Source organism: Oreochromis niloticus, linkage group LG13, assembly GCF_001858045.2.
Source record: "Oreochromis niloticus isolate F11D_XX linkage group LG13, O_niloticus_UMD_NMBU, whole genome shotgun sequence".
In the NCBI taxonomy this organism is placed as follows: Eukaryota; Metazoa; Chordata; class Actinopteri; order Cichliformes; family Cichlidae; genus Oreochromis; species Oreochromis niloticus.
Genome location: NC_031978.2, coordinates 28,845,161 through 28,861,372, shown reverse-complemented (window position 1 = coordinate 28,861,372; position 16,212 = coordinate 28,845,161). Strand labels below are relative to the sequence as shown.

The following is a 16,212-nucleotide window of genomic DNA, read 5'->3' as shown; positions in this document are numbered from 1 at the left end:
ATCCCAATACAGTGATCAGCTGATAGTTTCTCTCTGTGTTTGTGTTCTATTGCATAGAAAAAGGCACAGCTCTGAGGTCTGTGTAAAATACAGCCTTTGCAGAGGGACTCAGCCTCGAATGTGGTCAGTCCTTATCTGCGGTTAGAAATTGCCGCACGCTTGGACAGCGCTAAAACCGATTCGGTGACAAACACTGATCGAAAAAGACTCAGAACCTTGAATGTTGTTCATACTATGTACATTACTTTTGGCATCAGAGCATCTGACAGGCTTTGGAGACTTGACATCCGAAGGTTTGAGATGGGCTTTTTGAGTATTGCTGCATGAACTCTTCGCCTTCAACTGGAAAGTGATGAACAAGAGAGTACAAAAGATGTAAAAAGTTGTGGCCGCCACCCCAGAAAACAAAAAAACAAAAAACGATAACAATGCAACAAAACAAACATAAACAAGATAATATAATTACCTATGTATATAAAAAAATGGCTTCCACCCCATAGTTCCACACTCGGATACATTCCTATTTGAAGTACATTCCTACCACACATTCTGTACACACATTTACAATCCAAATGTTCACATAAAAAATAAATATATTTACAAAAAAAGGGGAATAAATCCATACGAATAAATAACTTCATTGACAATTTAAAAAAAGAAAAGAAAAACAAGCACTCCAAAATTTAAATATGGTGAAAGCAACAAGATACGGTCATCTAGAAATGGTATTAGTTGGTGCTGCCATGTGCTCGGCTCACACTCTGCTTCAGTTTAAAATGCCATTCTTTTACAAGCTAGCTGAAGTCAAATGTACCCTGGGAAGCTGATGATCTTCCACTGGAACACAATGTTCTCGAACAATACTGTGAGACCACCGCAAAGCTGTGCTGGCAAACACACAAGGGTTCAGGGGTTCTTACGGTATCTTGCTGAAAAACGCTTCCATATCAAAACAGCTACCGGTGGCATTCCCCGGCCTTCTGGATCATTGCAGTGTCCAGAAATGCTTCTTTCATGCTGCTTCTCTCTCTGAATAGCTCGACAGATGTTGAAGATATGTATGATGAGAAAATACAGCACACAGCAGCTACAATGGTGACTAACATTAAAGCTGCACTCACTAGTGCCTTTTCTATACTTTCATTAGATGATTCTGTAATATGTACCTTGCAGTGATGAACCCACAGACAACTGTCACTCAGAATCACTTAGCCGCCAGTTTTGTGTTTTAGTGCCATAAATATTCCATGGTGACCTCTGCTGGGTGGGGGTTGGAAGTGTTTTGAAACAACACTTTGCATGGTTGCAGTATCAGGTTAACACTGTGGTTTGGGTTTCCTACTTCAGTGGAAACCCGCATTCTTATTATTTACGAGTCAGATTTAGACCTCCTGCCCCGTGAGCTTTTTGAAGCAATCTCAAAATTGTCCTGCAGAACCATGAGATTTTGCACTTTAGGGCTTCTATTCTAAGCACAAGTAAACATACTCAGGGTGTGTGTAATACTGTATGTCCTGCTACAATTTGCCAGTCACCTGTGTTGCTAAATCAGAGGGAACCAAACCCCACCCAAAAAATAAAGTAGTCCTGCTAAACGCCCACATTTTCTTGTGTAATTCCACGAGTCGCAGTGGTACCACAGTGAATTTCCCTGCAATGGGGTAACAGCTGTTTTGTTTTCAGGCCTGCACAGCTAAATTTAACATGCGTGTAGTGAGCCCTAAGCCTCTGCTTAGGCTGCACTTTTCACATCATCTACATCCGACTGGGAGCCATGAGTCGGTGCTGCTGCTGCTGCTGTCGCTTCCAATGTAAACACGCCGAGCTTTCCCCCATGGGTGTAGCTCATTTGAATTCTGCTGCAAGTGAATCATGATAACCAGCTCATATGACCGAACTCATGTAAAACAGCATCCAGCACAGTTATATGTGCTTGCTGATAAGGAGAAGGAAGGAAAAAAAAAAAATGAAGGTCCTGCACTGAATTCATAGACATGATGTGTACAAAAAGAGTTTACCAAAACATCGGCGAGGCGTCTCAGAGCCACTCCCAAACTGCAATCGTATAGCCAAGCTAATATGTCATCTAGCACACTGGTAAAACTACATATTCCTTTTTATGCTTGCTTTACAAATAAAACATAGCATTTGTAATAAGATAGAGATTAAATAATTACTATTTGATCATGAGAAATTACCTTACTTAACGATAGTTTTAATACAATAAATTAAACAAAAAACATTAAGGAGTGACCTCTCTAGGCTGTTAAAACAAAAAAAATACTGTAAAAACAGGAATTGAATAAGTGGTCATTTTGAAAGGCACTCATCTGCTAAAAGCCATAATTACAGTGTGTGTGTGTGTCATGTTTATGCTTGTATTTCTTTACCTGCGAGGAGTAAGTGTCCCCACAAGGGTAGATAGAGTTGTCCACAACAAGGACAATTTCATTGCTTCTATTTACAGTTACTCCTTAGGGTTAAGGCTTAGATTAAAGTTAAAGATGACAAAGAGGATTAGGTTTCGGGAATGAAGGAAGTCAAAGGAGGTCCTCACAAGTATAGAAATACAATTATATGTGTTTGTTTCCCGGTTACTTCTTTTCCATATTTGGAAAGGCGAGGACAGTGCATGCACAGTGTTGTGTAGTAGTAGTAGTAGTAGTTGTCATAGTAGTACTAACTGACATCACCATCGATGTTTACAATTACCGACTTTTGAAGAGATTTAAAAAAAAAAAACAATGTAAAAACAACAACCAGGAAAAATCGATCCCAAGTTTTCATTCCAGTCTGATTAAACTGTTTCTCATGGGGGGGCATCCTTGAGTCAGGAGCCCACCAACACCTCCATGATGTGGTCCAGTTCTGTCAGATCAATTTTGAAAGGCTGATTGGCTGAAACCTGGGGGGCGGGGCCGCTGTACGGTGCCCCCAGCGATTTGAGTAGGTCGTCCGGCGTCACTACTGGCGACACTTTGGCGAGGCCGCCGGTGCTTGCTGTCCCACCCCCTGCTGTCGTGCAAGGGTCAAAGTCATACATGGATGTGTCAATGTCGGCGAACAGGACATCATCCAACGCCAAGTCTGAGAGAAAGGGCGAGGAAGAGGACGGGGGACAAGAAGGAGAGGAGGAAACGTCTACCAGGCCACCGGGGGGCACTGCAGGGAGTGTGTCCATTGGCCGGAGCTCAGCACAGCGGCCTTCCACTAGGAAAACGGCAGCTGCCTCTGGTTTAGCACCCGTAGTCCTGCAGTCTCTGGGTGAGCTGGTGGGTGTAGGCGGGAGGGGTTGGGTGGTTGGTGTGGGAGCTGGGGAGGTAGTCATGGTCGTAGTATTAGCTGCTGCTGTCCTTGTTATGGCTGTAGGAGGACCCAACTCCAAGTCACTCAGAGAGGAGGAAAAGACAGGCACAGGGACAGAGGGGGGCGCCTGGCTCAGAGGTGCTGAAATGGGAGGCTGCACTGGGGGTGGTGACAGCGGAGGTGTGGGTGGAGATACCGCGCAAAAGGCTGAATCTCCACCATCCTCCTCCAGTAAAGAGGCAGGAGTGAGGCATGCCTCCAAAGGGGCGAGACAGGCCTCCAGACGGCCGGGGCAGGCTTGGGATACCTGGCAGTTGGGAGGCACCATTGGGTGGGGTGAAGGCGGAGGAGCAATCGCTGGCATCAGCAGTGCAGAAGGCTGGGATACCTGTGTGCTCGTTGCCGCTGACAGAACGCCGAAAGATGGCGGCGCCTCACAGAAGCCTTCGTCCATGGGGTCGTCGGGTGGCGGCGAGGGCGGAAGGAGAAGTGGCCGCAGGGAGCCCTCTTGCTTGAGTTCATCCTGGATGCGGCGGAGCATGTTGTTGATGAGGACACGGCGCTCCAGGCTGGGCTCCCCCAGCGGCCGCTGGCTGTACAGCTTCATCAGAGAGATGTTAAAGATGGTCTGCCGCTGCAAGGTGTATGACACCTTCGAAAGACCTTCTGGAGTGACGCCTAGCCCCCCTCCCGCCACCGGCGCCTCCAGCGTTTTGCCTTCCAGCCCCTCTTCATCCTCGTCCAGCTTTCGCTTCGCACCTTTACCGAACATATATCTGAAAAACAAATAAGCAGAGACAGAGGAGAGATTATTGAAGGTGCATATAGCTTTGCTAACATTAGGGTTTAGCTGTCTTATCACTGGATGTTACTGACATCACACAAAACTGAGAGTAGAAAAAATGTCTGTTTAGCGTTTAGACTTTGCCCATTTTAATGTAATGATCCAGCACTGACCATATTACACTGATTACACTGACCAGACACAAGTGTCATTTCCCATTCAGGTTATTGAACTTTTGTGAGTATTCAACTTTTTAAAAAAAAGTCATTAATAAACTATCATTCCTTAATAAATAGCTAGTTTTTCACACTACTAGTTACATCCTGTCACTAGTGGACGTTTCCCTGACCAAATCCTGCTCTGTAAATAGAGTCTTTCTAAATTACTGAAACTTCATGTTCTGGTTTGTTCCCGTCCCACAATACACCTCAAACAACTCTGATATTCTAAAAAAAAAAAAAAAAAACGAAAAAATTCTCATCTTGCAATTGGGGGATTTATTCCTATGTTGAGTAAAATCCAGCATCCCAACTGGATTACAGTATAAAATGATCATCAAACCCAACCTCATCTCACTAAAACACTGACATACTCCACAGTGAAGTTTTCAGACTGAAGCATAGCAGCTTAACTGGTGTGATTCAAGAAGCTGCTTAAACGCAACAAGCTTACTGTGACAGGGGATTTAAAAAAAAAAAAAAACATATATTGAAACCATAAGCAGCTGCAGTGGGAGCCTCACCACTGCAGACTGAAGCCCAGCACACACACACACACACACACACACACACACACACACAAGAAGTTATGTAATAGCAGCGCTCCCTGCTGTACCACAGGATCAGAGGCCAGATTTAAAGCCCACCCCCTCCACTCTCCCTCCTCGTGCCACATTAGAATAGCACACCGAGTTACTAAGTAGGAGGTGGTGGGGGGACAGTAGGAGAAAAACGGCTGAGAGAGATTATTGCACGAAATTCCCTGAATAAACAAATTAACTTTAAGAGATATATGTATCTACTGAATTGTTTCTGTGCTGCAGAAAAGAAAGAAAGAAAGAAAGAAAGAAAGAAAGAAAGAAAGAAAGAAAGGCATTGCTGCAGTATGTTTGACTTTAATCCAGGCTGACAGGCTCATGCAGCCAGTCGCTGTCTACACACATACACATTGCGCATGCGTCTCCTCATTCCTCACACACACACACACACACACACACACACACACACACACACACACACACACACACACACACACAGGAAGCAGGAGCTGCAGGCCCAGTCACCACGACTGGTTGGTTGCCATGACAAACAGAGTCAGCTGGGAATTCACCCAAAGAGATGACAAAGAATGGGATGGGAGGTGGGGGGGGGGGGGGGGGGGGGGGGGGATAGGTGGTGGTGTTGGTGGAGAAGGGGAGGGGAGGGAGATGGGGGCGGGCCAGGAAGGAAGAGGAGGAAGACAAGGAGGAGGAGGGGAAAAAGTGAGAAGAGGAAGTAGAAGAGGAGGTGAGACTGCTCTGGCAAGGTGGGAGGGAAATGAGCAACATTTTCTCCTCCCTCTAGCAAATGACTGCTGCTCGGTTGCTTTTGGGCCAGGCACTGAACCCCCAGTTGCATCATTATTGAGACCTTACACATCTGTTGGTTCAGACTGTTGGGTGAACATTCACAGGTTGTTGGTAACATTTTGCTGTTGTTACGGGATGTTAGGCTACATGCTATTGCTATTTATTGTGGTTATTTATTGTGGTTAAAAGTCTTAGTCTGACAACTACCATTTTCATATATATCTGGTTTTAAATAATTGTGGATATGCACCCACCAAGGACAAAAACATAAAGAAAATTCTGTATCAAGCCTTGTAATCATAGCTTCCCTACTTCTTTTTTTAGTATGGAGTGACTGCTGTGTGAGATTTGTTATAAATCCATTCAACTGGAGGGAAAAAAAGATGCACATTACAAGCTTTATTAAATTGGACTCAACTGCAGTAAATAAGTTGATTCATCATTAATTAACTAAGTTGGTCCAACTCAAGTGGTTTAAGTTGGAATAACGGAATTGTATAATATGAAAATACAGCAATTTAATCACATTAAAATCCTTTCCCTAATTGTTTCATGTTCATTCAATTTTTTTTGAGTGCACGTATGAAAACTATGAATGGCTTCTTTAAGTACCATTTTTCTCCACCTATAAACGATATCACATCTCCTCCATTCTTGCGACAGCCAGATCTTCAAGTGTGGAGATTCAGAAGTATTAAAATTTTATTTTGCATGAACTAGTCCTGGCTTATTCACTTATTCTCATCATCCACGGACTGTTCCCCTCAAAAGCAAGGCATTTCAAAACTGTAGGATTGTCTTTATTATTAAATTATAGTGTGTATATCATATATGTGGACAAAAATCTGAAAAACAGCAAAGAAAACAAACTACATTGTTACTAAAAGAAGTCCACAGACTTCTTTGTTATATATGTCATAGTGACCTTGATAATAAAACTAAAACAAAAGCTCTTCACAAAAAAAAATTTAAATGAGGACTTTTCTTGGTCATGCTACGAAAAATAACATTTCTATTTAAAAATCCTGTGAGCTGTGGAGGACACACTGCATTAGCGGCTGGGCTGGTTGCTATAGTTTAGACAGCCATCATCAGATGAAAGAGAGACCACTAAGCACCCCACTGCTTCAGCCCCAGGTAAGAGAGAGTCCAGAAGTAGCCAGCCTTGGAGGAAAAGCTTGCTCTATCTATCTGGATGGCACACTTTTCAGCAGTCTGAGTTTGGGCAGATGCTTCATTAGCTTCATGATGTGCATCAGGTGTTCTCAAGTAGTCTCTTAAACTCTAGCCTTGCTTGCTCTGTGCTAGTGGAGAGAGGACCTCTCAGGGTTAGTGGGAGGACTGCATATAAAAGATATCATCTGCTGGTTTGTGGTGTATTAACTTGAGCATTTTCAGTGTCGCCATTTTTTGAAACCGTGATGATTGAGTGTTAGGGTTGAAATGAAAATGTGTATAGCTTTCATTTATGCAATGGTAAATCATAACCTGCTTTTTATTTTCTACTTTATAACTCTAAATAGAACAATTATTTACAAAGTGAGTATCTTGAAACTAAAGAATTAGACAAACCTGAAGTCACAGACGAAGAGAGCAGTTGGGCCAGATTTCCATAGACTTATTCAACAAAACTCTTTGAAACCAGAGGATGTGCCCCCTGCTGGCCAATAGAAAGAATGCAGGATTAATGCACCACAACACTGTCTTCACCTTTCAGTCCCAGAAGCTACATGAATCTTTTCTAAGCAGTCTTTGTGTGTCAACACTAATCCACAAAGAAATAGTTTGAAAAATCAACACATTTTTTAAACTATGCGTTTCTTTACTGCAGTCAAGAAATTGTTGGGGGTTCATTCAAAAATTAATGACTGATTTTTAACATTTGTGTGTGTGTGAATTTAAAAAAGCAGCCTCTCCACCCACTGCAGCTGCTTGTGGATCTTCCAGGGAAATGGCGAATCAGAGAGAGACAGAAACAGAGAATCAAAGAGAGAGCAACAGAGATAGTTTCAAAGCATTTTGCGGGTGTGTGATTGAGAGCTGAAGCAGCTGCGCATGTCTGACTCACTGAGTCATGGTGGGGTGTTTAGACTCACACACACACATTCGCACACACTGAGTGCAGGGCTGACATACCAGAGGTGCCCCACCCCTTACATTCCACTTCATTATCCTCCTCTTCCCTTTCCTTCTACTCAACATCTTCTTCACTCACTTTCTGGAATTTTACTTCTTCTCAATCGTTCTTTTTCATCCGCCCTTCAGCGTTTACCTCACACCCTCCACCTCCCCGTTCCGCCGGCTGTCAAAGTTCACAGGCCCAGCACCATCCTACTCTCTATGAGCCATGTCTAGATATGACCGCACGAGGGGAAGAAAAACAGGTCATAAATGAGTCGACGTGATAAAGCACAGCCATGGAGGAATACTACGCTCTAAAATGGAGCCGCGATCTTTACTCAAGGTCATTGTGACGACGTGAATCACTGTTAGCTGTCTTGCAAAGTAAGGTATTAAAACTACCTTTTTCCCATGAGGTAAACATAGTAAAAGGTCTATTCAGACCTTCAAAGCAAAGAAGCTTTGAGTAGAAATACAACAAGCTGCAGTTCTGAAGGTCAAATATAGAACAAATTTTCCCCTGATACTCACTACATTACATTTGATACGGAGTTGCAAAACAAAATCAGTAGTTACAGAAGTAACAATACTCTGTGAAAGGTTACAACCATCATCATATCAGAGGCAAACGATACAAAGTAGACCAAACTTTACTCAAAGTCCAATATCTAAGTATTACTTGAATATAAGCAAACAAAAACTGTTTATTTATTGCGTTTACTCCTTTTCTCCTTGCCTTTGCAAAACATACCAAACAAATCCAAATCAATACATAAACAATTACTTCTATCAGAGTCATCAGATCCATGTGAAAAACATTTGTCAAAAGAAGCATTCCTTTGGTTTTGCCTGCAGCGTAAAATATCACCAAATATCCTGATACAAAACCAAGAGCTAACCACACACTGGGCTGGCCCCCTGAATGTCTTTGGGCTCGTCTACTTCATAAAGGAAGGATTTACTGCAACTGATAGAACCACACTACAATCAAATAGCACCTTAACGTGAAATTTACAATCTGGTAGGTGCTTGCAGCTAAGCGTGTGATAAAGATATGATTACATTAAAAGCTGACAAAGCTTTCAGAAAAGTGGCCTTTCTAGTAAAACAATCACATGAAGCGAAGAAGAAAAGATGACCAATCAGAAGGGATGACTTTGCATGAACAAATAAAGAGCACGGTGTGAATCGAATCCCAAAATAACAGTAAAGGACCGTGTATAGCTTTTTTTCATGCAGAGGTGAGCTCTGCTGTGTGGAAGTGCATGTTAGCCTGTAAATGCACAGACATGCGGGCTGTGCATGTTACTCTGAGAGCTGACTGTAGTGAGTGTGTGTTGTGCAGTAGTGCAGTGCTAGTGGATGGACTCTGCAGTGATATTATGATCCTGTAACCGGATACGCCGGTTTCCATGCCTCAGCTGCGCATCCACCCCTCCCACCCCCTCACCTCCACATCAGGCTATTTCAGGTTCTCTAGATGCACAAAGTGCAGACACTCCACTACACTGCTGCAGGTCGAGCAAGAAAGCAGTCAAAGTTGGACGCGTGTTCGACAGCAGTCTGCAGGTATGACTGCGCCGTCCCATTCTTCCTCACTGTAATGCACCCAGCTCTGCACATGAGGACAACGCTGTCCAACTCACTCCTCTGTGTCTCCCTCTTTTTTCCTCTCTCACTCACACACACACAGACACACACACACTCACACACAATGCAGAACTAGTAAACACATTCCAGACAAAACCCAGAGGAAGAGATGGTGTAGTTCTGGCCTGACCAGACTGACTACGCTCACCAGCTTCTACACTTCCACACGCAACTTAAGATACAATTACACTATGACGATACAAGCTACTACTGCTGATACTGCTCCTGCTCTGTGTACTACTATAAGAATACCGGTTTTCTGACATATTTGAGCGCTTGCACACATGCGCTGAGGCGTGCCCCAATTACTCATAAGCATCAACAATCATTGAAAATCCTTATCAACGCCTTGCTGCCTTTTCTTCTCCCTTAAATGTTTTTTTTCATTGACCTCTAATAAAAGAAGAAAACACATGTATGTCATTCCCCAAAAGACTTTTCATTAAGCAAGTCAAGGTTCACCTTGCACATGTGGTTTAAAAAGAAGATGTGGAGAAGGTGAAAAAAGGTTGATTACAGAAGCGAAGGCCATTCCATTTGTGATTACACCTCCAGCAAATTCAAGTGCAATTGTGCAGTGTCATTTTATCATAATATTTTGAATAAGAGGTCAGTTGTGGCCCAACAAATTGGCAAATTATCTAACAATAAGCTGAAATTCCATTTATACAAGACATGCTTAATCTGGAAAACACTTTTATTTTCAAATCCCTGGGAAAAAAATGTTCCTGAGCGCTTCTGTGGAACAACAAGGAGGGAGGACAGATGGTAGTAGAGCGTCCAAAGCAAAATAAATAAGCCAATCATACTGCTGGAAACCATGTCCATCTGTGTGTGTGTGTGTGTGTGTGTGTGTGTGTGTGTGCGTGCCTGTATCTGTGTGTGTCTCATAGTGATCATAAACACTCACATGACAGAGGTCAGCTGGGTATCAGACAGAGAATTCACTACGATCTCTTACATAATGACGGACATGGTTACAAAACACTGCAGCTCCAACTAGACAACACGCAACATCCCATTAATAAAGAAGCACCGGTGTGTGTGCGCATGTGTGTGTGAGAGAGTACTGGCACGGCAAGCACAGGTTGGATTTTAACCCTTTTTGTGAAGTGATGCTAAAATAAAAAGTCTTGAGGACCTTGCTGAAACTGCAAATACTTCATTTCTGAGCTTTAAATACATAAGAATTAATTTTTCAGATTCATGTTTAACTACATGAATCAAAGTCACACATTCACAATGTTTGAAAAGTCTCAAGTTACTTAAGAGATTTTTCACATGCTCTAGTTCGGATCACCAACATTACTCGCAGTGTTACGGAAAAAGAAGTCCAAAGTTCAGAGACAAAGCAACAGAGTCACTTTCTTTAAACCATTTTCCCCCCTGGACTCATGATAAAGTTACATTCAGTAGCCTGTTTATTAGACACACGTAGCTGGTAGTATTTAGTTGAAGTTTGGATTAGATTATAATATGAGGTGCGAAAAATAGAGCAGGTAGCATATAATACCTTGTTATTAATGTAGGTGTAACTAGCAACTAAGAATATATTAGAGCTTAAATCCACAGGAGTGTTTAAAGCATGTTTTGTGTCGCAGTCCAGGTGATTTTCCTTTCTATGAGAAACCAAAACTTCTTCAACAGGTGCCAAAACTTTTTATATTAATAAAAAAACAAACAAACCATGCATTCACAGTTTTTCCCAGAAAAAAGGGGATCCAGCCTCCTTGTTTCCTTCCCTAATTTTTGCACATAGCTGAACTAATATGACACATTTCAGAGGGGCTTTGCTACTCAGGGCCCCCCAGTCAGTGCATTGGACCCTATGTCAATCATAAAAGACAGCCATGTCAGGTGCCTTTTTTATACAACATCATAACGTTGCTCACTTCTGTTAAAGGGACAGTCCACCATTTTCCACTTCCTAAAGAACTATGCAGTAGCACACAATGAACACACACAAAAAGTGAGCGTGTGTGTCTCAAATTTCTGGTCATTTTTTATATTCACGCACAAACTGACTCTCTCTGTCTCTCTCTCTCTCACACACACACACACAGACGCACACTTAAGTCTATAAATAAAAGGCAGAAGAAGAGAGCAGATTTAGGTCAGCAGACATGTCTACATGCTGTTGAGCGCTCCACTCTCTCCGCTGAGCCACCGAGGGAGAAAACAGCTTGACACTTCCAGTGACAAAGCCTCTGAAGCTGCAGAAATCTACAGCGTTGACATGTCTGGTCATCGGGTGTGAAGTAGTACCCACCTTATTACTGCAGTATGTGCCTTATTACTGCAGCACGCGCCACATCATGGCAAAAATCTGCCTTTTTACCACAGTGCCCACCTTGTTACAGAAGCACCAGCTTCAGTACTGCGAGTGTCATCATTTCAACTGCAGACAGCACCCGTATTACTTGAATATAATCCTCATCAGCACAAACCAAGCCTTGCAACTGCACCGCTCACACATGCTAAAGGTATACAGCTCACCTACATTAACCACCCCTCGTGCATCAAACTCTGTTATTAGGTCTTACAGATTCAAAATAAAAGCCTGCAGCTGTCATGTCTTCTGCAACATCCAGGCTCTCTGAGCTTTAATGTTTTCCTCCCAGCTCGATGCTGATGTATTTGTTCTGGAGATGGCAGCATGAGCTGAACGAGCTGCCTGGGTGCAAAAATAAAATCAGGATTGTTTTTTCTGGAACTGGAAATGCTCCAGTAAACCAAATAGTACAATTTGGAAATTTTAAATGGACTCTAGACTCTGCCTGGAATTTGGGGACCCCCTGAGGACTTCCCCATTCAGTAAAAACTAGGCTTTCCTCTCTCCCCCTGTGTGGTTTTCTGCTCTTTTACAGTTGTATAACTCTGCAGCACATCTGCCGACTGTCTGTGGTCTGACGCTAAGTCTATGTTGTGGGTACTCGTGAGCACAAAGTAAGTACCTCTGACATGACTGATGCACAGCTTGCAGGTCACAACCAAAAAGTGAGGAGCTGCTGTCATTAGGGGAGTTCTCATATGTTGTGGTGCTTGTTACGAAAGTTAGAGGCCCCTCAACTTTACCACAACAGCTACACTTACTTAGGCTTAAGAAACACAGTTCACTGCTTCGCTGGTGTCCAACACTACGTCTCACAAAGATAGCCAATAGCAGGATATCATAGCGGGGGGCTCACGAGATAGTCCAGAATGAGTGGGAGCCCTATGGAGCTGAAACTCCTGTTTTGGGAATCCTGTTTTGTTTCCAGGATTTGATTTCACCAAAAAGCCTTTCTGGGAGTGTTAAGACATGTCACAGTACCAAGAGCCACTCTACCATTTTCACTTCAGGCACGAACCAGCAACCACAACCAGCTGCTGCTTAGACATAGGTCAATTTCTTTTGCGGTTCAACTACATTTCTTATGTCTAGCCATTGTTTATCATTTCATAAATCCTTAATGGATCAATCAGCATGGAATAGATGAATGCTAGTAGCTTCCTATTAGGAAAGCCAAAAGGACTTAAGTGTCCTTTTATCCAAATTAAAATTCGTCCTTTTCGTTAAGAAGTCAGTGTAATTAATTATTTTAGCCATTTAAGTAGCTCACCCTATACATTGAGGACTGGCTCCTCAGCGCCCTCTGCTGAACGTTGCCGAACTGCAGCCATTTTTTTGTACGACAGGATTACGAGGAAGTGGAAGAATGGTATATATATTGGTGTATATATCTATCTATCTATAGATAGATAGATATATATATATATAAAATACACACACACACATTATAAAATACATACCATTGAAATATACTCAAACCTGACTTTTATGTCTTCTTGTTGTCAACTCACTTCTACCAAGTTGACTTTACATGTTTGTTTGATTGCCATTTAAACGTAAGTGTGTTGACACCGACTTGTGTCATTTATTTACAGCCAAATGTTCAAATTAACTGTAGATAAACAGTAGTCAAAGATAACCTGTTTATTTATTTCACGTTTTTCTACAGTGAAAACCTTCAGTGTATTTTGAGGACTGAAAAGTTTATCGGACAGACCAACTCAGAAGTGGCGGCTGCTGGCTCGACTCTGTCAGCTGGACTGAGTTTGTATAACACAGTGAATGAGGGTCCGTGGAAGTACAGAGGGAACAGGGAATTGCAAATATTAATAGTGAAACTTTTTCAACAAGACTCAGCTACCCCGTAGCAGCCCTGAAACACTAGCCGTCACCGTTTCTATTATTCATTACCAATAAATTACACAGTCACACCGAAATTTAACACACTTGTTCGGCGTGTTTTTTGCTTTGCTCTTTAAAATGTGAGAAACGATGTCTTACCGCATCCAGGTCCGCCGGGTGTTTAAAGAGTAACATGGAGGGTATTTAAACAGTCCCGTCGCCTACAGAAAAACAGTCCGTCCGAGCTCCCGGAGACTCTGTCACACAATGGCGCTGATAGGAGGAGAAAACTGCCTCCGCTTACAGGAACGCTGCTGCCTTCACGAGCTGCCGGAGCCGCTCGCGAGGTGAAAAGCACGTGCGCTAATGTCTCGCACTTTAGTGTCATTTACCGAAAAAACACGAGTTTGTTAGGGTTATGTGGCACACATGAAAATCTACTATCGGATACTGAAGAGGGCTGATATATTTCTTTTAAAAGTTTCACTTGGACGGATCGACAAAATGTGTAGTAAGAATATACAGCCCTTAGCAAATACGCTTTCTTTCCTTGTTAGATGGAATTGAGTTTCTGGAAGTGGCTTCCCATTGAGCATCAGTTACACTCCTGATGCCAATTTAATTTAACAACTGCATAATTACCGTTATGCCAGAATCCATTTTGTCATGGTTCATATATTTACGAGGAACACTTGAACGCTACAAGAGAAGCTGAAACCGAACAGCTGCCCCGAAAGGCAGCGTCGTCAACTTTGCCCCGCCCACCTTTCCACCCACACACTCACTCGCTCTCTCTCTCACACACACACACACACAAACACACACACAATGTCTTAACGCTGTGCCTTCTCTCTCCCACTCAGTGTAAGACTAGTTAATTAAACATTAATAACATTACAAACGAAATTGATGCAACGTTCACATTGTCAAGGCTTCTTATATATATATATATATATATATATATATGCAATTTTACACTCGTTTCAGAATTTTTTCGCTTTTTCATATTGTCGAATGCATTAAAAAGCTGAAATTCATTCAATTATTCCTTGATTAATACTACAGTAGTCAGTGGTGACGAAACTGAAGAGTGCACGGCCGGTGCCTTTTGGCTGGTTACTGACATCCATCCTACTCTGCAGCAGATGGCAGGGTGATGTCCGGTAAACTCAAACAAAACCCTGCAGTCTGCTCCGTGCAGACAAAAACACCAGTTCACCGGCGCATCCTGAGGCACAAAATGGGCACACAGACCGTTTGTGGCCCCGATGCCCTCTGTTGCACGCTGCCCAGTTGTGCCCTAATATAGCCTCATAACACTTTTTTTTTAAGACAGGCGCCATGTTCCTAGGGCAGCCTTTAATCAACTTGTTGTATTTCCATCTACTGGACCTCAGCGTTTCCAGATACCAACTGTCAGTTTCTGTGGTTTTAAAGGTGGCAAAAACAGGAATTAGACCTTTAAGGTACACTGCTCACACCAGGAAGTACACAATAAAAGTCACCCGTGCATCTTTTCAAGATTTACTTATTTAGAAACTTTGGTGATGACATTGTAAGCTATGCTACAGGTCAATTATAACAAGCAGCAAAATAGGCTGTAAATATAGGTGGACACAAATTACAATGTCACTCATTGTTTAGTAAAGTTCCGTCCTGTAAGTTTAAGCTCGGCATTTTGGCCATCGAGTTTTGTTTAATGATTTTTTTTAGCCAGATATTATATAAAACAGGTTAGTCTAAATGAGAAATTTTTAAAAAATGGTAATCAAGTCATTTTTTGGTTATTTAATAATAATAATAAAAAAGAATATTGTACTCACAAATATTCAGTGATGAGTCTGTAACAATGTTTTCCAGAAAGCTCATTAATTGTCATAAACCTAGAAATACTCTAGTAAAGCTATCTTGATAGCAGTGGACATCGCTGTTCTGCCAATCGCATATTATGTACGTGGTTACTACATGTATACACGCAGTACGCCAAAGGCAGAGGAGATGAGATCTCTTAGGTGCTCGCATATCGTTCAGGCAAATAAAACACATATGTTTTATCATCTGAGATGGCATCTTTACCAAAGATGCAAAAACATGAACGAAGAAGGCAACGCCACCTGCAGACTAGACATGAGACCCTTCTGTTTCCAGACAGTTGACAGCTGGCTAAACATTATGCAAGCTAATGTTAAAAACTGCAGTTTTGTTTGATAACATTTTTGCATTGCATAAGAGTTTATTTGCTATATACGTGTCTGAGTCCAACAATGCTAGATCCACTTTAAGAAACGTACAGGGAGTGCAGAATTATTAGGCAAATGAGTATTTTGTCCACATCATCCTCTTCATGCATGTTGTCTTACTCCAAGCTGTATAGGCTCGAAAGCCTACTACCAATTAAGCATATTAGGTGATGTGCGTCTCTGTAATGAGAAGGGGTGTGGTCTAATGACATCAACACCCTATATCAGGTGTGCATAATTATTAGGCAACTTCCTTTCCTTTGGCAAAATGGGTCAAAAGAAGGACTTGACAGGCTCAGAAAAGTCAAAAATAGTGAGATATCTTGCAGAGGGATGCAGCAGTCTTAAAATTGCAAAGCTTCTGAAGCGT

General features: G+C 42.3%; 1 protein-coding gene across 5 annotated transcripts in view; it reads right to left on the bottom strand.

Moving 5' to 3' along the window:
* Positions 1-179: 179 nt before the first annotated feature.
* The window catches only part of sertad2b (SERTA domain containing 2b), a 41,987-nt gene continuing 25,954 nt past the window's right edge, over positions 180-16,212 (bottom strand). For 2 of the 5 annotated variants that reach the window (XM_005457053.4, XM_019366867.2), the window contains exon 2: positions 180-4,082. In XM_005457053.4, the coding sequence (XP_005457110.1) occupies positions 2,831-4,078 (1,248 nt within the window). In that variant the 5' untranslated portion in view covers positions 4,079-4,082 and the 3' untranslated portion in view covers positions 180-2,830. Of the gene's footprint in view, positions 4,083-7,229; positions 7,315-13,761; positions 13,917-16,212 lie in introns of those variants that run through there. The other 3 variants (XM_019366865.2, XM_019366866.2, XM_005457052.4) reach the window with 3 other exon arrangements.